We start from the raw sequence: 22493 nt of genomic DNA, 5'->3' as shown, positions 1-22493 counted from the left end.
TTTGGAAAACCAAAAATGTACAATTTGCCACAGCAAATATACACAGCACCAAGACAAGAGTGATTGGAGGCTACTAGTTTTAGTCACATTGTTCACATAAACAAGTGTATATATCTCCCCCTTGACTAGATCAGGGTGGTTGTATTTAAATATGATGTATGTAAGCCTCTAATCTTTCACAGTAAGAAGAGACATGGATGTACGTACATGTACCTATATGCATGAAACTGTAACAAAGTTCAAGCTTTTGCACTCGGGCTGTTTAAAGACTGCCCTGGCCTTTTTAACATAGTACACAAGACATTGTGGAAATTGTGTAGCATGAAATATATTTTGTAAGAATCCAAACCAACAGGGTGAAATGAACAAAACATATTAAAGTAGCCACAGTTAGCTGTTCTCTAGGTTATAAAGGGTATCATTGACATTTCAATACCATTTATAGTTAAGTAACTTCATGTCGGATGTCACATCTACCAGTTCAGAGAAGGCTGCCAATTCATTAAATATTTATGTACTTAGAGCACTTACTGTGTCTTTCCTTACAAGTTCAACTAATAGAATCAGGCTGTCCGTTGTAAAATACTCAAGATTATACCATTAATGCAATAATATGTTTGCTAGTCATGCTACAACAGAAGGTTTTATTTAGGTCATTTAGAGAATACTGGCAACTGAACTTTTGCCAGCTCATGGACATAATCTTCAAAGTATAGGCTGCATGTAACTCAAATACAAGTAATACTTTAATAGCAATAACTTACAGATACAAACTAATGATAAACTACAATTTCACAAAGAATTGTAAACATTTTGCACAACTGTCAGTCCTGTCTTTTAGCAAAGTGCTCTTTTGATGATAAATAAATTAAACAAACACATAGCTAGAATGGACTACTTCCAGACAATACAAAAAAAAGGTGTTTCTCTTTAATAAGTCTTGTAAACATATTTATGGAGAAAGCCATAAAAGTGTCTTGCAGGCCAACTATACTTACATACCTGGGCAACAAAATCGTCTTCAAAATGCTTTGGATGTCATTTAAAGTTTAAACTGAATACAAGTACAGTGGGTATCTCAGGGGTACCTCTTTAGTCTCATGTCCCTGAAATAAATGAGTTAACTGTGACTTATCGGCAGTTGTGTCATTGAATGGGGTAGCAAAGGCTGGAGTCCAAGAGCAGAAGGTGAATGAGCTACAAAAATAGAAAGATTTGCTGGTCAGCCTAACTAGAAGTATAAAAAAATATTACTTGTGAGTACAAACCCAACTGCACTGAAATGGCTGGGATACCAGCAAGCGGCACCCATTTCACCAGCTGGTACTAGCGCTCATTTCTAGAATGAGAGTGTCCCCCCCATGTCTTTATACCCTGGGCAGTGCCTGTTACCCGATGAACTCTTTTATACATACAACTTTGCAGTTTGTGAGGAAGGTATCTTATTACAAAAACGCCTAATCCCACTGAATACAGTTCAAAACTATGCATAAAATGGGCCCATTGCAGCAAAACGACAACAAAATTGTGTGGTATCTTAAAGAGCCACAAATTTCATTACGGCACAAGCTACTGTGAACTACAGTACTTTTCAGATGCCTCTGCAGCTCCCTAAAGCTTATGGCTCGCTGAAGATTTCATAGCATTTAAGATGTCATGAGGCTTGCTTTATTATAATATGAAGCCCTTTACAATAAAGCCTTATTTGAAAGATGAAAGCTATTTAAACTCTGTCTAATTAGGCCTTCTTCCTTTCGATTTAAGGAAAAGTTTCTAGCTTGACATAAACCTTTCGTATATGCAGGATGACAGAATTGTGGTGAACTTTAAGTGCTATATAACGAGTGTATTCCCCCCATAAAGTTTTGAATACAGCATTCCCGTACAGAAGTCCATAAGAACATGCATTTTAAAAAAAATTGTGAACATTTTTAAATGTAAAAAGGTGAGCATGAAAATGTAATTTGGGGAGGAAAGATCTGTGGGTCATTATTCAGAGATCCTCTGCTACAATAAAGAGCCCTAGATATTGTCAGTTTCAGAGGTATGGTTAAAAAAAAACAACCAAAATGCCGTAACATGCAAAAGGCCTAAGCTTATGCAAGGCTATCACTTATTTCCCAAAACGAGGGAGCAGAACTTGCCAAACAAAACAAAAAAGGTATGGTGTACTTCTGCACACACGGAAGCAAGACCAACAGCTTTGACATCCTGACTTATGGGCTATATGCTATCATGAGCACAGAGAATATATGGAGAATTTTTGCTTGCTTTCCGAGCAAAATATTTTTTATCAACCTCTCTCTGCAGCAGAGTACTAGGGACAACAACCTGAAAAGCTAGAATGTATTTGTCATCTAACAAATTTCTATCCTGCCTTTTAGAAAAAGTCTCACAAGGTGACAAACAATATAAACGATAAAGTATACAAAATATTCCAATCAAACACAGAAAAACAGTACAAGAATTTCCCAAGAATACCAGACACAAGAATGAGTATGTCTTTTTTTTGGCTGCCTGTGGGTTGCATGGTGCCCAACCCTGAGCAAAAGGGTGCATTTCACATTTTCTTCTCTCAAGTCTATGAAGTAATTATAGCATGCTACTGTACCTACCATCCATGAAATTATGCAGAGCATTTAGCATTGTCGCATCCTGGGGTACATAGGCTGAGTAGCCCATTTCTTCCAACATTGGTGGAGAAAGCCTGGAAGGCTGGACTGTTGTAATAGGAGTAGACGAAGAGTGATTGGGGCTAACGTGTTTCTTGTGGCGTGCTCTGCAGTTTTGAAACCACACCTAGGCACAAAATGGAAAGACACAAAAAGATGCACATCGTATTCGTTATCTGGCATTTAACTACATCAAAGAAACAAAGTATTTAAAACCATTGAGGGCCTCTTCCATATAAATGCCAGTGCAACTTTTTCCCTGTGTGTGCTCTTTACTGAGGCCAGGTAGACCCAAATTAAAAAATAAGATACATCGAACTTTAGTACAAGCAACAAGTTGGGGGAGCTTCTAACGTGGGCTCCTGGTGTCATTGTTCACCACGGGTCACTAATCACTCACATTGCTGCTGGCACATGCAAGACAACCCTAAATTATGTTCCTTCAGCAATGTGAAAGTATGTGATGGAAGACATTAGATGTGCATTTTCTTCCTAAAGAAACAAAAAAAAAATCAATGTTTCAGGACTGCTGTAAAAGACATCACACAAGGTCTACTCTAGCTAAGGAATACTGATCAATAGAAAAACTGTTCTTTGGAGCTTTATGCTGCTGAGAAGCTCTGCTCACAGTACTTGTGAAGTAACTGCAGTACAGTTACCTGTATCACACGCCTGCTCAAGCCTGTTCTTTCTGCCAGTTTTTGGAGTGTTTGTGCATCTGGATTGTTGTCCTGAGCAAACTGTGCTTGCATTACCTGGAAAATGCAAGAAGTATTTTTTTATTTTTAAACTGTTTTTTTTTAACGTACTATCCAGACTGCATAAGTAACAAGATGCAGTCATATAGCTCCAACCTCCAACAGCAGTTTGAGGAGTGCATTGTCCACATAAAAGACTTCTAAACCACATCAAGGCAGGCTAAGCTAACCCAATGACCAGATTAGCTCCAGCACTAGAATACAACATTACGTGAAAGAAAGAAAGAAATCAAAGCAAGATTCCAGCTCATTTGTTACTAAGAGCTGGTTTCATGTGACGACATCATCATTATTCATTCAGATCATATCCATTTTATATGACACTTGTATTACAAAAATGCACCTTCATGTGGCAAGAACTAGTTGTTGCCCTATCACGGCCTCCTTTACAAAATGTCTGCAAATATGAACAATGTTAGTATGAAACAGAAGGCAGAAGAAATTACAAATGGCTATACTAATTTTTGCAAAGGCAAGGTGCATTAAGGCACGTTCATAGCACATATACACCACTGGACATGGTTAAACGTAACCTCCTGGTGGAGTTACCATGCCCAAAAGTGTACTGTGTGAATCCTACTGCGAAATGATTTTTGAAAATTAGCTTTTACTCTTCCCTACTTCTTTCAGGAGCTTATTCAAGTTGAAAGTGGATTTTTGATTAGTGCACATTATTGTTAATTTGGTCTTTAGTTCTGCACTGATAGTTCAGGAAAAAACAGACAAACTATAGTATGTCATAAGCCTTTTCAGATGATCATTATAACAGAAATAAAGGGCCGTTACTTTACATTTTTTGAATGAAAACCTCATGGCCATTTTGGTGTGGAAGGATTGAAGTTTCATTGAGTCAAGATACTTCTACACCTAGCTGTAAACTACTGGAGTTACTGATGGTTGGGTAGACAAGTAAACTGAATATTCAGTTGTTGATATCAGAACCCCAAGTTATGACTTATATAAACTCAAATGGTCAATATTGTAACTGGACTTCCCCTTCCTTTCCTTCCCTGTGTCCCAAAATCTGCTCCAGAGAGTTGGGGGACACTACAAATATTTGAGGTGGTGCAGAGAGCTACAGGGTGAGTGAAAAAAGGGCAGTCCTGTTACAAGAACAGAAATCTGTTGCACAATGGGATGAACATCACTAGATGCAACACAATGGGCTGAACCCAGAGCTACATGAGTGAATTTTCATGCATGAAATATTCCTACTCCTATAAAGGGCAAGGAAATGAGATTCTTGTCAATTCCATTAACCACTGCAGTCCTTTGATAAAATTGCCAAATAACAACTCCAAATTAAAAAGTATTACATGAGTTTAAGGCAATTAAATGTTTGCTACCTAAATATTATTTGGTATTTTTAGATGTGGAAAAAAGAGGTGCTGTTTACAATTTTAAAAGTAGAAGAACTATACCATGGGTAGGCAAACTAGGACCAGGGGCCAGATCCAGCCAGTGGACAGTCCTGGAATCAGCATGTTTTTACATGAGTAGAATGTATCCTTTTATTTAAAATGCGTCTCTGGGTTATTTGTGGGGCATAGGAATTCATTCTCCCCACCCCCTCAATATAGTCCAGTCCCCCACAAAGTCTGAGGAACAGTGGACTGGCCCCCTGCTGAAAAAGTTTGCTGACCCCTGAACTAGACTCAGTGCATAAACAGTCCTATGGCTCAGATCAAAACACCTGTTTACGCACACGCAAGTGCTTTCCTGAATCTGCTGAAGCTAACCTATGTCGTATCGCCTGAGCAAAACTTCAAATACTGCGTCTGAAGCTCCTGTGGTATTATTTAACAGATGCTGGTAGAGGTGAGATAAAGCTGTTTTGAGGGCTAAAAGCTCTGCTGTACATATGGAGCTTCCTGTGTAACCATTGCACTACCTGTTGCAACATTAAGGCTGCAGGTCTTATGCCTGTTTACATGGCAGTAAGCCTCACAGAACTCAGTGGACTTACATCTAAGTGGACATGTATAGGACTATATGGAAGGGAATTTTAACATTCTGAACAGACAGGCCATTGCTTCTCACTAAAAACTTAAACAGCCACTTTTATATGCACATAATAATGTGGATGTTATAATCCAAAACTAGGTTATTTCCCACATATGTAATACCAAATGGAGTACACCAGAAATAAATATTTTGAATAGGAACTGAAAACTTTTATGCCAGCAAACTTTGGATTAATTTCCCCCTTTTTCTGTTGCTCAATTTTTGCTTTCTAATTGCTTTTTATCAATAGAAATGTACCTTATCCTGTTTTATTAGAATGCTTTTAATTTTAAGAGATTGTAAACCAATGTGGAAGTTGGCATTTTGCCTTAAAAGGGGCAACTTAAGATTCAATGCGCATTGGATTTATTTATGCTTATTTGGGAGCAATGGTACTAAGCTACTGGACAAGAATGAATTATAAAGCAGAAAGTGGAAATAGGCAGGTGCTAGAGTGGTTGTGATAAGGAACTGCAAGTTTATCTACCACAGAATAAAAGTAGTTAACGGAACTCAGGGGTAGCATATGAGAATGTGACAAGTTCCTTTTCTATTGACATTGTTGCAATGCAATCCCCCCCCCCCCCCGAGCACAAAGACATCGGTTTTGCAAAGTTCATACTGACCCCACCATTGCTAAGCTTCAGCCTCTGCTTATCTGAACATGACAGTGATGCCTGTGCTGAAGAGCTATGGTTTTGATTGCCACTTGGGTTTGGCGGCTATGGTGAAATGCAAGACACTGAAAATATCTGTTTCCTGTAAAGTTATATTCTGCACATTTTCTAGTACTTCTCTTCATGTTACACAGAACTGAAACTATTTAGTCTCCTATTATAATTATGTGTAGTGATGGAAATGTCTGGTTTAATGAATTTCATCAAGTAGTCAAAACAGATCAGCATTTACATTTCCACTTTACAGAATTACCAGCTGCCTTCTGGGAAACAGAAACGCTGAAGAGTAACTATTTCACATGGAACAACAGCTAACACTTGCAAGAATATTCCAGAAACATGCTGTGCCCTTGACACCAGGAGAAATATCTGCAGTGGAGAGAATTTCTTCATAACCAGCTATATTTAATATAATTATTAAGTGATGCAGAGCATAAAGTCATTATCCTCCCCCCTCCCACCCCACCCCAACAACCCACAGCTGTCTTTCATTAGAGGCATTGCACCATGCCAGGGCTCTACCTGAAGCTGATCTGCTGTGAAACTGGTCCGTGCCCTTTTTGCTGGTTTTGGGTGATTAATGTCTTGTTCTGTTAGCAATGCACCTTCCATACTGATACCATTACCTGAAATTAAAAAGAAGACAAAGTCGAAGTTTTGACAGTACCAACACCAGTCATTAGTTACAGACATTACACTAGAATAGACTTCTTGTATTAAGGATATACTTGAATACGGGATTATCAATTTTTCATTATTTTGCAACTCTACATCATTATCTTGAGTTTGTACCAGATTTGGTATTCCATTTTTTTAAGCATGTTTCAGATCAGGGTCCTGGCTGCAAGCGCAGGCCTTCATTTTTATTGGGGGGGAGGTGTAGGAAGAGAATCCATGAACCACCAAACAGGAATATGACATGGCCTTGATTAAAAACCAGTTTTATTCTGAATCGAGTAGAGAGAAAGAATGCTAAATGCTATGGACATTTAAAAAAATCAAGCTCCTTATAGTTCTTGTCAAGGGCTAACTTCAGATCATTTAAACTACAATCCAAATACCAAGTGGGGAGCAGCAGAGCTTAAAAGGAGAAGCAGAGTCGCCAGCAAAGCCTTGCCATTCACACTGGCTGGTGTGGAATGGGAAGGGGGAGCATGAAAGTTACTATGGCAGAGCTGGTGCATCAATTGGGCCATCATGTGATGGTAGTGGAGTTGGCTCAGGGTCCAGCAGATCCAGGGTGAACCCAGCCCTTCCCCAACTCTGTAACACTCCATTATGAACTCTCCACAGTCTGCCACCAACAGAGATCTTGCTGCTGGCCCCTTCCTCCAACTAGCACATTGAGTGGGAGGGATGGTTCTGAGGAGAGTATGGGGAAACTATAGACAATCCAACTCCCACCCCCAAACCTGTCACAAAGGGGGTTTGAATTACAGTGTAACTATCCACCCAATGAGAAATGTTTACTACACCACTTCTTCGCAACTGTGGATCAAATGGAACTACACTGCTTGGGAAGGACAAACATGTACAGTGGTACCTCTGGTTACGTACTTAATTAGTTCCGGAGGTCCATTCTTAACCTGAAACTGTTCTTAACCTGAAGCACCACTTTAGCTAATGGGGCCTCCTCCTGCTGCTGCGCTGCCACTGCACAATTTCTGTTCTCATCCTGAAGCAAAATTCTTAACCCGAGGTAATATTTCTGGGTTAGTGGAGTCTGTAACCTGAAGCATATTTAACCTGAAGGGTATGTAACCCGAGGTACCACTGTAATGGACTTGGGATACCATGCTTTGAAAAATCTGCAAACTTCAGGAGCAACAGTGGTGCCCCCCCTTTTTTTAATGAAGTGCAAACATAGCACCACTAGCATCCACCTACAAGCAATTATGGCAATCTGAAGTGGCCTGTGTGGCATGGAGAATTTTACTTTGCCAATGCCACAGATTAAAAACATTGGAGGAAAGTGGAGGAGAGGTAAAATGCTCCTTAGACAAGAGTGAAAACTACAGATGACCAACTTCTCATGCGATTGCATGCATGCTACATTTATACATTAGTTACGGAGCAAATGATCAATTTAATCTGGTTTCCAGAATCAACTGGGGTGTGTGTGTGTTTTCCCTCCACATGAAACAAACAAACAAACAAAAGGAATACAGCCTAGGGACCTAACATCAAGAATGAGAGTTACCATTTTCAACTTCTCGTTTCAGATTATCCAACATGCAGTCATAATGTACCCTACAGAGGACTTTCTCTTCCACTAAAGCAAACTCCTCCCCTGTGGAAAGCTGCCTTTTGCAGGAGAAGCAGGCAAAGCATGCCAGGTGATACACATTTCCCTTAGCTCTTCGGACCCAGTCAGTGGAATGGATATGCCTGCCGCAGCGAGAACAACGAGTTCCATACCGTCTGTAACAAAAGAAGGGAAGAGAAAATAGCAGCCATTCATCATACAACTGCCACTCAAGTTAGATTATGAAGCTACATTACGGGTATTATGAAGATCATCATAAATGCTACTAGTCTCATTGAAAGTTGGGATTTGCTTAAGTTCCACTCAACTGCTTCAGAAAAAAAGGAGGATTGCCTGACTTTGCAATTAATGTTTGAACTTTTGAGATGACGTTCCCTTATGCATTCTTGTGGGAATCATAAGAGATCTCATAAGGACAAGCCATGCCGCTTTGAGGCAAGTCAGCCCAGGAGCCCTGTTATGTCATACACATGGCGTTACATGAGATTATATCTTGATGTAGCAGGGGTATCTTTAAAAAAATTGAGTTTAATACCTGCTATCCAAGACAGGAAGTGTTGAGTCAGGCAGAACCCTATACCTTTTCATTCTATAGCTTTCTTTTTAAAAGGTGTAGGCTATTCCTCCTTACTCCATACATATATTACCATCTGTGTCCAGGAGATGACAATTTATTACCATTAAAAAAAAAAATAGGAGGGCAACTAATCTTTAATTCACAAAACTTTGTACAGTAAAAAGCCCAACAAAAAAACAGCACACAAACAGCAATGAAACTACAAAATAACTCAACAGGAACAGTCCATACAGCTAGGCAACACCATGGAAAGTTCTTTCAGCAGTCGGCTTAGACAACTAACCAAAAGAATGTGATATTCTTATGAGGTGGATAGATACCTCTGATCTAAAGAGTTCTAAGAGTCAGTGGAACCATCAAGACCTACATTGCTTCATCAAACTCAACTATGAAAAAAACAGAGGGAAGCCATAGTAGCGTTTCCCCTCTTTAGCTCAGGCAATGGAGGGAAATATGCAGAGAACAGCTGCTATTTCAGGTACAAAGAGCCTAGGCCAGAGGTCGGCAACGTGCGGCCCACGCTGGCTGTTTAACTGGCCCACGAGCCACCCCAGAACTGAGCTTGGCGAGTCCTGGAGCGCTGCGCTAAACCAGCGCAGCGCGGTGTGGGGACTCACTTCTGCAGCGCCGGAAATCATGTCTGCGCACACGCAGATGCCAGAAATCGCAGGCGAGAACCCAGCCCATGGAGGGTTCTCTGCAGGACTGATCCAGCCCAGGCAAGGTAAACTGACCCCTGGCCTAGGCCATTTAGGGCATTAAAGAGGTAAAAGGCGTGGGGACGGGACGTTTGCAATACAGGCTGCATTCACATGGCGGTTCATTCCATTTTAATGACTATTAAGTTCCATATTATATTTGCATAAAATTATTTGTATAAAATTATTTATACCCTGCCCACCCTGCTGCGTTTCCCCAGCCACTCTGGGCGGCTCCCAAGAGATTAAAAACAGAATAAAATATCAAACATTAAAAGCTTCCCTAAACAGGGCTGCTTTCAGATAAAAGTCAGATAGTTGTTTATTTCCTTGACATCTGATGGGAGGACGTTCCACAGGGTGGGCACCACCACTGAGAAGGCCCTCAAATATAATTTGGAAATTACCGTATTTTTCGCCCTACAGGATGCACTTTTTCCCCTCCAAAAATGAAGGGGAAATGTGTGTGTGTCCTATGGGGCGAATGCAGGCTTTCGCTGAAGCCTGGAGAGCGAGAGGGGTCGGTGCGCACGGACCCCTCTCGCTCTCCAGGCTTGCAGATATATGCTTCGGAGTGCAGGCTGCTATCCGCAAGCCTTGGGAGCCCGCGGGAGTTCCCGCCAGGCTCCCTAGGCTTGCGGATAGCAGCCTGCACTCCGAAGCATATATCTGCAAGCCTGGGAGTTCCTGCCGGGCTCCCTAGGCTTGTGGATAGCAGCCTGTTCTGGGGGGCTGGGGTCGGGGGAAGCTCGGGCTTCGCCCGTCCCAGCCCCGTGCCTGGGGGGGAAATAATTTTTTTTTATTCCCCCCCCAAAAAAACCCCCTAGGTGTGCCCTATGGGCCGGTGCGCCCTATAGGGCGAAAAATACGGTAACAGTTAGGCGAATGTTGTGAAAGCAGACAGCAGAATTCTACACCAAATGAATCCCCAAGTAGAGTGCATTGCAGTACTCCAAATGAATTGTTACTAAAGCATTATAATGGCAAGAGTCTGACTAGAGCCATTTTACGACAATATTTTTCTGCTGTTTAGACACTATTCCCCTCCATTGTTGGCACTGAAACAGAAGGACAAATGATCTGAGAATGGGAAGATGTTGAGAATTAATTCTATTACTCTCACCAGTATACAAAACAATGTCAGAAAATCAATGCAAGTGAGCACTTGGTGTATTTCTGAAGAGCATCTCACAGTTTCACATCTGTAGGCTTCATGGATCTGATCGTCAGTTTTAAAAACTGTTTCCAAGTTCTTTCTCCTGACTTTTCAACAGACATATTACGTGTTATTCAGGATGAAAGGCCAGGTACTTTTATTACAGTCAGAAACCCCAAGCACTTTAGATAACAAAGGGTGAGTTTCTCCTTACACCTTCAATGGCAGTAGCTTACTCTAGCAGCAAAGTATTTCCATGTTTTATCTTGGTCTGCAAAGAAGAAACGGGAGTAGTTTACTCCCCAAAGTGTTGGCATGCAACAGAAATACTTTCCTTCTGGAGGAAACAATTGCAGTTTGCTAGAGTAGATGGAAACAGGAAGATGGCAGTAGGGCTTAATCAAAAACATTTTTTGAAGTTATAATATTGAGATTGATTTCATCAGATTGCAAGTAATTCCAGATAACTACCGTATTTTTTGCACCATAACACTCACTTTTTTCCTCCTAAAAAGTAAGGGGAAATGTCTGTGCGTGTTATGGAGGGAATGCCTACGGGTGGCATGCCTACGGATTTTCCTGCTCTAAAAACTACGTGCGTGTTATGGTCAGGTGCGTGTTATAGAGCGAAAAATACGGTACTCTTCCAGCCATGCTCTATCCCAGACCACTCCATGACACTGTTTGTTGGTGTGTGCATATATCTATATCTATATCTATATCTATATCTATATCTATATCTATATCTATATCTAACAGATCTTCTGCAACAATTCTTTCAGTCAGGATATATGCAAGTGACATTAAGCACTTTGTTAGCTCAGTGGGAGAAATAGGCTACAATCCTTTAATTTCCTGTGAGTGAGTTCCATTTAAAATACATAGGATATGCATAGGATTCTGATGTTAGATGGACTGGAAAATATTCAGCTTTGAGTATGGTCCAGCCTTTGGTCCACTTGTCGTATACATGCTGCGAGTTATGCAATTAAGAAGGGGAACTGTTCCTAAAAAGATTTATTTGGTTTCCCAATTTCTGGCATGAATGCTGCAGGTTTTGTTTGTTTTGTGAAGGGCCATATTTTTTCAGATTTTTTAAATAACTAAAAATAAACATTTTTCAATAAAAAAAATTAAGAGGACAACAAGATGTAGAGGGAATGGTTCAAGAGCAGCTACCCAGAAAGTAGCCTAATAATAGCTACCAAATGACACTAAAGCAAGGGATAGGGAATCTGTGTCCTTTTCGGGTATCGTTGGGCTCAACTTCCAATAGTTCTTGCCAGCTCAGCCAATAGTGTGTTTCAGTTATGAGCACTGCTGTGCAAATAAGCCCTTTGTACTAGGATGTGTCCATGCACATAAAACACAAAAATTCATGGGTCTACTGTCATAATCTTAGTATTTTGTAATTACAAGATACCACCTGCCCTATAAGAGGAAAGAAGAGCGATGGAGGGAGGCAAACAACATCAGGTCTGCTCCAGTTGACTGACCCCCTCCAATAGGGACAGTTTTACATTTCATAGTTTCATATTATAAACCACCTAGAATGCTTTGACCAAAAGTTGATGCATACATGCAATAAACACATACGTAAATAAAGCATAGTATACCTGAAATAGTCTAGTTTGCAGAAAACGTCTTTGTCTTTGATATAGCAGCTGGTGTGTCTTCCCAAAGAAGTCCTACATACACTGCAAGAGAGACACCGCACATGCCAGCACAAGTCATTTACCTATGAAAGGAGAAAGAAATTTTACATTTGGTAGCAGTGATTTAAGCAAACTATATAAACAGGGCTTGAAGAAATAAAGTTCACAGTAATACTTAGGACTCTCAAGTGTGAGAATCCACAGATCTAAAAAGCAATCACAAATGGAATTTATAATATTACTACTAGTAGTAATAATAATAATAATTTTACACCCAAGAGGGGCACAATTTATCGAGAAGTTCTCCACTACAAGCCCTACTGACACAAATGAGTCATGCCAGAGCTCTGTTTAATGCAAGGAAGAAAAGCCACTTGTGGAAATCCAGAAACAGCTTCTCTCCCCAGAGGGACTGTGCATCTACAGTGACCGAACAGAACAGCACAAAAGCATCATAAGGGAGAACTGTTTTGTTCCTGTATTCCCCAATTTTATTTGAGGGGGTGGTTCTGTTGATTTTCCAGTCCTGCTCACACAATTCACCTGAATAAATAAGTTAGCAGCAATGGGTTATTTATTTTCATGCAAATGAGCAATATGTATTCGTAAGTCAGCATGGGCATAAAAGACTTGAGGCAGAGGCCAAACATACAAATTCTGATTTAAATGTAAAGATGTGATTTTAAGGCACCTTTCAGAAGGAAACACACAAACTCTAGCTCCTGCTCTCAGGGTTTAATTTGCCTCTGGGAGAATTAAGACTGCAAGTGGCTGGAGTCTCACTGGTAATTTACCTTTGCTTACATGGCAAACAGATATACTGCAAAGTAATAAAACAAGCTTCTGAAAGGTAGAGATGGGGCAAGTATTCTGGAGGGTGAAGCTCCCATAGGCCTCCTCCAACACCACCCCTGCTGGTCAGGCTATAACAAGGGTGACAGAATAAAAATATAAAGGTGTAGCCTTTACTTGAGCAATTTTCAACGACATATCACATGAAAATGAGCTAGCACAAACATGCCCCAAGTCAAAAGCTAGTCAAGACTTTGGACACAAGTTTATATTCAAGTTATTCAAGTTATTCTAGCCTTTAGAATAAGTGTTTGTGTAAGCTTTAACAGAACATTATGGGAAGAGGGCAACATAGCATGGATGACTGTGGAGCTGTTTAATCCAGAAAGGCAGTTTTAGCTGACACCATATCACCTTGAACTGCACTTAAGGGGTGAAGTTGCCCTGCAGAGCTTACCATTTAAAGCATGAGAAAGTGAAACACTTATTCAGCTGCTTGTTTATATGAAACTTACCATGGATCATTCACAACCGTAGTGGAGGTTATCTTGCTTGGCTACATTAAGTGATGGAGCTGATGAATGATCCATGCTCTCAAACCAAACAGCCGATGTGCAATTGTTGTAGTTGATCACATAGCAAACTATATCCTAGCTGCATTTATTACTTGTGCTGACAAGGTAATAGACACAACCAGAGTGAATTGTGTGAACAGACATTTTTTAATCCTCTGCTAGATCAGTGGCTCCCATACTTTTGGGGGACCACTGCCCCACTGGCTTCTTCAACTCACCCCCAGTGCCCTCTATATCCTATCTTATAAAAAGCATTATTCAAAACAGTGGTTTGCACAACCCACCAAAGATGATAACACAGTAAAACTCAAAACAGTAGTAATTTTATATTTATTCTGAAAATATAAAAAATGAATTCATAAACTCTAATCTTGTAATTTAAAGAATACACAGCAAACAATATTGCATGAACCTTTTTTTTATTGCATCATTAATAAAAACAAAAGGGTGAAGGAAATCTATAGCCTAAAATATTTATATGTAGCTACTTACCAAACAAACACAAACTTTCACCTACCTACCACAGATATACAGAAAATTATTTGTAAGGGAATCAGTTACCTATTACCAATGATTGGGTACCTTGTAACAATTCAGAATCGTAAATAAAAACAAATGTGTCCAAAGGAAATGGCTTTGAAAGTGATAAGAGCAATAAAACATGAAATACCAAGGTGGTTTTTTTTGCTCTAGTGCTCTAGCCAGGCCTTTGTAAAGAAGCAATCAAAGGCTTTGGAGTGGCATACCGCCAGCACCCACCCTCACCCCCACGCCTCTTAGTCCCCCCCGTCCCCGAGGAGATACCATCCACTTGGTAAACCACTGTACTAAGTTTTAATAGCAAGAATAAAGTTTTTCAGAATATTTGTAGCTCAATTGATTGTCACTTAGCGATTTGGTAATAACCCAAGATACAGAACACTAAATAGATATATTAGTTGTCCACTACGCCATTTCAAAAATGCCAACAGCCTTACTAAAAAAACCCCTATGAAACAAGAATTTAACGTTTAATAAAGTTAGAGGGATGATCAAATCAGTGAAGTCAGATGCTGAAGGGAAACTAATAGTCCTTGATGGTAATTCATCACTGTATTAATTTTAAAAATGAATTTTTAAAGTTCTCTGTTCTTTAAGGTGCAGTGTTGTAACTGAAAGTTTGGAGTTTTGAATCCAGTTTTGAACTACCTTTGATCACATAACAGTCACGTAACTGACTTACCATGACCTTCTGAAATGAGCACGATGTACACAAAAGATACATAAACAACATTGCCTAAGCCTTGAAACAGCATAAACAATCCTACCAACTATGATTGAACCCTGCTTGCAGAGTTTACCATTGCCGATTGTCGGTGGTATTTGCTGTAACCGTATAAACATACTCCCCATGCTAGAAGAATTTACCAATAAGCTACAATGCAACACTCCTGTATTTGTTTCTTCAATAATGGGAAGAGGAAAAGAGTATTTGCCACATTGTTTTCCCCGGGTTGGAAACAAAGTCACATCAGTGAAAAAGATTACCATAACTACCTAATTCACAAACAAGCATTATTCTCTCTCTCTGACTTCACTACCAGTGCTAGGAGCAGCAGTACGGAGGGCTGTGGAACATGTTCATAACAAATGAAGTCAAAGAAGCACAGAGCTTCAAGGGTCCCCGAAATCATCTGCTCCAACTTCCCAATGCCTCCAATGAAGAAGAGTCCATCAGCTGCCAAGGAGCCATGCTACAGTGCTGAACAGCTCGAGAGGTTTCTTCTAATGCTGAACAATTGCAATTTCACTCCGTCTTGCAAAACAGCCTCACGTCTCCCATTAATAGTCTCTCTTCTAGGGCGGCTAAACACAACCAGCTCTTTCAACCATTCCTCATAGGATTCGGTATCTAGACCCACTTTGATATCTGGATTGCTCTCCTCCGAGCACCCTCCAGCTTGCACCTCTTGATGTGCGGCACCCACAACTGGACACAGAACTCCAGGTGCAGCCTAATCATCACAAGTTTGATCTGCAGCATAAACAATTAATAGTCCCATGTAGTATTACCACTTTATCCTTGCAGTCTGCATTATGTTACTTTTTAATCAGCAGTTGGAAACATTTTTGGAGACCTCAAGCTGTTTTATGCTAAGGGTTCACTCTTCATTCAAGTGTTTGACTAGGATCTGGAAGACTAGGATTTAAATCCCCACTTGGTCATGAAGTTCAGTAGGTGGCCCTGTGCCAATCACAAACTCTCAGTCTAACCTACCTCACAGGATTGTTGTGAGAGAAAAAAGGAAGGGGGGGAAGAATCATATACATGAGCTTGAGCTCCTTGGAAAAAAGGTGGGGTCCAAATGTTGTAGTAGTAGTAGTAGTAGCCGCCTCAGTCCAGTATATCTGAAGGAGCGTCTCCATCCCCATCGTTTTGCCTGGACACTGAGGTCCAGTGCTGAGGGCCTTCTGGCAGTTTCCTCACTGTGAGAAGCCAAGTTACAGGGAACCAGGCAGAGGGCCTTCTCGGTAGTGGCACCTGCCCTGTGGAACACCCTCCCACCAGATGTCAAAGAACAACAACTACCAGACTTTTAGAAGACATCTGAAGGCAGCCATGTTTATGGAAGCTTTTAATGTTTGATGCATTATTGTATTTTAATATTTTGTTGGAAGCAGCCCAGAGTGGCTGGGAAAGATGGGTGGGGTATAAATAAATTATTATTATTATAGCTAACAGGAACAGTAGTCAGGGATGATGGGAGTTGTAGTCCCAAAACATCTGGAGGGCCGAGTTTGCCTATGCCTGTGTTATGCCAAACTTCAGATGACAAATATCCACTCCCATATTCTGTGTGTAGATATACTGCAATGCTCACACACAATAATTCCCCAAATGTGCCATGTTGGCAGGATAAACCCAAAAATTATTTTTTAAATCTTGTTTCATGCCTGCTTCCTAAATTCACCCTATGTTAGCTGCCAGGCATTCATAGAACTTCTGGCAAACAAAAAAGGAAGAAAGGAAAAGATACAGACTAATTTCCTTTCAAATACAGGAGCCAACAGTTGCACCTCCATAAGCCCATACATATAATATTACAATTATAATCAAATATTAAGTAAGAATATCAAATGTAATCTCAGGTTGGCTTTTAATTTCTGGCACCTCAAAAAAAAGAAAAAGGAAAAAAGAGCACCACAAGAAAATACATATCCAATTCAGATTCGTTTTCTGAGCTGGTGGTTATGATCACTGGGGATTTTGGAAATTTTGTTTCTTCATCCAAATTTTGAAAACTGGTAATTTACTTTTATGTCTCCAGCAAGCTTAAAGCAATGGAACATATTTATTCCTAATGCTGCAAGTGCAATCTATTTTGAACACATAACCTCCTTAGATTATCTGGCCAGGGCAGATGAATTAAAATTTTATATTCGGCCAGAAGAAGACCTTTTACTAAGGCACCGTTTCATGAACCAAACAGCAGGATAAAATATATGCATTCTACAACACGTGACTCTGCATTATGCTTCCAGATTTGTTTATATTTAACTTTCCACTTCAGATTTTAAAAGTATGGATGCTATTGAATGCTGCAATTCTACACACATTAACCTGAGAGTAAGTCCTACTGCAGCCAATGAAGTAAGCTCCTAGGTAGATATTTATTGTATTGTGTTGTAAAGTGGTATTTAAGACACTTCAGGAGTGAGCAGGAAAAAATTAAGCTATTTCCTAGTTTCAGCATGGCCCAGATTTGGAGCCTCTTATATCTACTGGCAAACTCAAGACAGTCTGATGATTGTGAAATCCAAATTATCTGGCTTTTTACAACAAAACCAGACTTCAGTTTTGATTAGTGCCTACTAACCCATGATCTAGTGCACATATGACATTTATAAGCCGAAGAGGAAACTTCACTTGAGTAAGGCAGCTTTTAAAACCTGCAACATAATTCTGAGTTTGAATTTGTCAAAACAGTGGCCCTGTTTTGTAGCAAATATGTGCACTAAACAAATGATCCTAAATATAACACCGAAGGTTAAGACTAGCCCAGTAGTCAAGGAATTTTGACTGCAAAGAAATAGTGTTGCAAATTCAGTGAGCAAATCTCCCTAAATATATAATGATTTCAGGTTTCAGGTTTCTCAAATATCCAAGTAAAGTGAAATAAGTTACTGTACTGAGGAGGGTGGGAAACCTCTGCAAAGGCCCATAGCATTTTCTAGCAGTACTTTTTGGAGGTGATTCCCTGCAAAAGAGCTCTTAAAAAAACAAACTAGTTCAAAAGGTACTATTGACCAAAGAAGCGTGCTTTTTAAGTAACTTTCAATGATCACCTGCTGGAAAGCACAATCTCTCCTAGTCCAGAGTGTATCAGGAGGTGATCCTTTCAGGAGAGCAAAAAATCTAGGATCCCGGCGGACAGATTGGCCTTCCTTGAAGCCCCACTGTGAGCTCGAAGCCCATTCATTTCCCGCTCCAAGGCCCAGGCTTGCAAGGCCCTCCAACTCACCTTGAGAAGGTACTTGTCGATTATTTCCTGGCCGCAGCTGCTGCAGATGCACTTGCTGGGCGCGCATCCGCCCGGGCCCGAATTCAGCGAGCGCGGAGAAGACGAAGAAGGCGAGAGCGGGGTGGACGGCGAGCACGAATCCTCGTCTCCGGCAACCTCGGGGCTCACCTGCCACACGGACACGAGCAGATGTCAAATACACACGGGCCTGCGACCCCTCCCCACGGGCCTGTTTCCCTCAGGAGCCTCTCCGAGGCAACTATCGTCCTCTCCCCGCCGCCCAATCATTAGATCCAGCTGCCATGGCGAGCGCTCCCTTAAACCAGCCGCCTCAGCCGAGGTTCCCCGCCAATACTACTGATAAAATAACTGATAATAGGGAGAGGAGCTCCCCTCAGTTCCTACTACGGTTGAATATTCTCTCCCTGGCGCCCTTCTTCGTGTTTGTGCCCCTTCGCCCTCACAAATCTCCCTCAGAAGAGAACCCAACCCGACCTGAAGGCCACCCAGTGAGTGCCCTGACTGGGTCGGGGCAGGTGGGAGAGACTGCGAAGCCACGCGCCCGCCTGGCCGCCCGCTAATGCCCCGTTCCCGCCTTTCTCGCGCTGCCCACACACAAAGAGTCCCCTGTCGCCTCAGACACGCTCCCTTCACAGACTAGGAGGAAAGTCCGTTTCTCGAGCAGCGCTCGTCGCTCCATCCCACCCGCGTCTCGCGGACTTACCAGCCCCGTCTCTCCCGCGCTTTTCCGTCTTCTCCCAGTCGCGGTCGCCGCCGCCGCCGCTGCTGCTACTGCTACTCGCCCACACTCCTCAGCCATGAGCCTCGGGAACTGCGAAGAAAGACCAGACGGCTGAGCTCGCCGAAGGCCGCCGACAACTGAGGCTCATCATAGGAGAAGGAAAGAGGGGCTGCCGACCATCCTTCCCTCCCCTCCAGCCAAAACTAAACGGCGGCAATTAGGGGGCGAAGTCGGCCCCGAGGCATAAGCGCTTCAATGGGGCCCTTGAGCACTAATTGCCGCTCCTCCAGCAGCAGCCCAAGACCTCGCCCGCCCGGCGCTCGTGCCGGGCACGATTTAAATGAAAATGCCTCAGCTTGCGCGGCCTCCAAATACCCTCCGCAATTAGAGCCCGCCTTGCCACTTCCAGCTTGGGGCCTCCGAGGTGTAAATTGCCACTTAAGCACTCGAGCCGAAGTCAACAGGCCGAGGGGCTGCTGCTTAGACTCGAGGATTTATTTATTTCGTTAAGCTGAGGCCACAAAAAAGGGGGGAAGAGGAAGAAGGGAACGTCACCAGAAGAGAAAGGAGGAGAATAGAAACCAGCCAGCTGAATTTAATTCGGGGGGTCATTAAACACAATGGCCCCCTTGGCCAATTTGGAGGGAGGGCGCGCGCTTGACGAAGCCGTTTGGCGCGGCCGAGGCCGAGCGAGGCGAGGGACAAAAGCGCTCGCGCCAACTCCGCCTGGGCGCTGCGCTCGCCTCCATTAGGCGCGCGGAACAAAGCCGGCGGAGGGCGACCCTCGGCCAGTCAAGCCCGCGCCCAAAGCCCCCTTTAGCTAAGCAGCCGACTCCATCCAAAGTCGCAGGGCAATCCTGAACCCGATTACTGTTTCCAATGGAGCTTTGCTCCCTGGCAAGGGATGCCACCTCGGTGCGGATTAATTACCCCGCAATCCCAGCGGTTAAGATGTCAGTGAGGGCGAGTGTGGGCGATGCATGTCCGATCCACCTGAATCGCCAAGATGAAATGTGAGAGAGATCATCTGGAGCGGAGGTAGCGGGCACTGCGCTCTCCTACATCATCCCTGACCATCAGGCGCCATAGCCGGGGCCGGGGCGAAACAGAGCCCGACCCTATCTAGAGCGCCCCGATCCGGGGTATAAATGGGTCTGCCCAGAGTAGCCTCGTGGAAGGAGGCAGAGCTAGTTTCGGGGACACATTCCTGACCCCGCGGAATAATTTTAACCAGGTTGCAGCTAGTCCACCGGCTCCTTGCTTTGCCGAAATCTTTGCGACGGAAGAGGCTGCGCGCCATCCACCGTCCCGGGCCTACACAGAAGCCAGCCCTGCATCTTTCCATGGGACTTGTTCCCCACCGGCGTCTATAGATGCAGCGCACGATTTGACGTTTCCCATGCGCAGGTAAGTAGTATAAAGCACAATGGAAAGAGGCAGGAAGGTTACAGCAAAAAAGGGGGGAACACTATCCCCCAGAACCCTTAAAAAGCCAACCCAAACCCAACAGGCTCTACTCGAGCCCTTGCAAACAATTTGCTCTGGTTTAAATGTCTTTTCGTTTTGGCTTAAGCAAGGCTTCTATTTCCATCTGTCATGGGTGCTTTAGTTGAGATTCCTGCATTGCGAGGGGGTTAGCCTAGATGACCCCCGGGCCAGGGGTCCCTTCCAGCCCTACGGTTTTATGATTCCAGTGAATAAGTATATTGCATTCATTTTTAGAATTCCTTGAACAGAGACTAGGAAATGCGGCGGCCCTTGAGGGTTTGGCGCACGGTCTGGTTTAAGGCTGCTTGCGATCACTTACCCCGGAGTAGCCCCATCGAAGGCAGCCGAGCTAGTTTGGAGGATTCTGACCGCGCCGATCGCCACAGATGTAGCGGGGAACCCAAAACCGCTGGAATTAACTGCCTTTTAAAAGAGGGGTGAACAGGAGGCAGATACGGGTCTGCTGGCAGGTCTTTGGTTTGCAAAGGACTCCTGGCTACCAACTGCTGAGCAGCAGCAACGAAAAGACTTGCCCACCCCCTTTAAATTATGCTGCCGACACGGAGGGATGTATGGATGCGTTGGTGGGTGGACCGACCGTGAGCTCCCATCAGTTCTGATAAACTCAATGCAGATTCTTTAATTCTAAACGGTTTGGCTTGGGCACCAAAAGAAAAAGAAAAAGTAGGTCATGCAAGCCTGACGTCTGTCACCCGCTTGCTTTAGGGACAGTTCGAAGCGAAATCGGGGCACGGTAAAAAAAATCCTCAAAAGCCAGCGATGCCTTAAGGGACTACTCCGTTGTATGAAGTCGAAGCGGCGTCCTTTGTAAGAAGTGGAAGCGGTGTCAGTCCTCCGTGCGCCAAATATTCGATTTCTCTCTTTCGCCTGCAGACGTTTCCTACTAAACTTGTTTTCGTGTGCTGGCGCGCGCTTTTCTTTATTTCTTTTTTTCCCCCTTTTCAGCTGGAAATTCAGGTATTTGTTTATATTTTAGATCTACAGTTAAAAACACACCAAAAAAACCCCGTAGCTTTCCACACACAGGCACACCAAGTAGGGGTGTCAAGCGCTTACAGACGTTAGGTGGAACCGTGCCAATTTGCCTTCAGGAGTGGAAGGGGAAGTCGTTTCCACCACACGAAAAAGCGCATTTCAAAGGAAGAGGAGGGGTGGGGGTGGGGATACTTTATAAAATTACGAAATGTAATTAAAATTACATTTGGGGGGGGGGATTCCTGGACGGATCTTAAGCTGCGATGAGCAAACCGCTTAACGCGAAATATTCGCCCCCCGCTGCAATGAAATGAAACTACTCCGGAGCAAAGGGCATAGCAGCTGGCATCTCTGGGGGCAAATTCGGATCCACTCCACTTTTACACAGACTGCGAGGGAGGCAATCCGCTTAAGGAAAAGGGTCTCTCGTCTTCGCAGGGGGAAGAAGAGGCAGCGGGCTCACCTTTTCCGTCGCCAGGCGAAGCGCAGGCACGTCTTTGTCGTCCAGTTTACACACAAACATCTGGTTGCTCTTCCAATACATGGCACTGGGCTGGGAGCGCTCCTCACATACCAACTCCAGAAAGGACGGAGCCCCCACTCCCTCCCTTTCCGCGCAGGAGAAAAAGAAAAGAAAAAAAGCGACTTGGGCGAGTTTCGAAAAGTGTCAAGGAGATGATAGCCAACGCCCGGCCCTCCTCGTCGGCCTCCAGTCCTTGCTCCGAATGGCCTCCCCCTCGTCTTCTCCGCTTCCCTCTTCCCGAGCTCCCTACCCGACTCCACTGATGTCAGACCCTGGAGGGGGGGAAAGTTTTGTTTTCAAGTGGGTGGAACCTCTTCCCGCAAAAGCCTCTTGGCTGGCTGCTGGAGCCTCACCTCCTCGTGTAAAACCCGCCTTCTGTACATGTTCAGATCTTTATCGCTACAAGCAAGCG

At 43.1% G+C, this 22493-nt stretch overlaps 1 protein-coding gene across 3 annotated transcripts; it reads right to left on the bottom strand.

Moving 5' to 3' along the window:
• Nucleotides 1–312: 312 nt before the first annotated feature.
• Nucleotides 313–22340, bottom strand: LHX8 (LIM homeobox 8). 3 transcript variants are annotated; one of them, XM_083510580.1, is made up of 9 exons: nt 22022–22337; nt 19057–19164; nt 18333–18500; nt 12425–12546; nt 8312–8532; nt 6634–6737; nt 3332–3427; nt 2616–2799; nt 313–1197 (listed from the first exon to the last, which is right to left on the bottom strand). In XM_083510580.1, exons 1-9 carry the CDS (start codon nt 22100–22102, stop codon nt 1121–1123), a joined length of 1161 nt encoding a protein of 386 aa, XP_083366706.1. In that variant the 5' UTR covers nt 22103–22337; the 3' UTR covers nt 313–1120. The 3 variants fall into 3 exon arrangements, with proteins under 3 accessions (XP_083366706.1, XP_083366707.1, XP_083366708.1); XM_083510581.1 differs by lacking the exon at nt 22022–22337 and adding an exon at nt 20882–21634; XM_083510582.1 differs by lacking the exon at nt 3332–3427 and having other exon boundaries at nt 22022–22340.
• Between the last annotated feature and the right edge of the window lie 153 nt (nt 22341–22493).

The sequence above is a fragment of the Podarcis liolepis genome, assembly GCF_965112155.1.
Source record: "Podarcis liolepis genome assembly, chromosome: 6".
NCBI lineage: Eukaryota > Metazoa > Chordata > Lepidosauria > Squamata > Lacertidae > Podarcis > Podarcis liolepis.
Note: the sequence above shows the minus strand (reverse complement) of the source record. Positions and strands in the feature narration are given on the sequence as shown.

Excerpts from the sequence above, each read along its gene's own strand:
- LHX8 (XM_083510580.1), bottom strand. The coding sequence starts at position 22,102 with ATGTATTGGAAGAGCAACCAGATGTTTGTGTGTAAACTGGACGACAAA. Across the intron at positions 19,165-22,021 it reads TTCGCCTGGCGACGGAAAAG|TTCCCGAGGCTCATGGCTGA; the intron begins GTGAGCCCGCTG and ends CTTTCTTCGCAG. Across the intron at positions 6,738-8,311 it reads GAAACGAGAAGTTGAAAATG|GTAATGGTATCAGTATGGAA; the intron begins GTAACTCTCATT and ends TTTTAATTTCAG.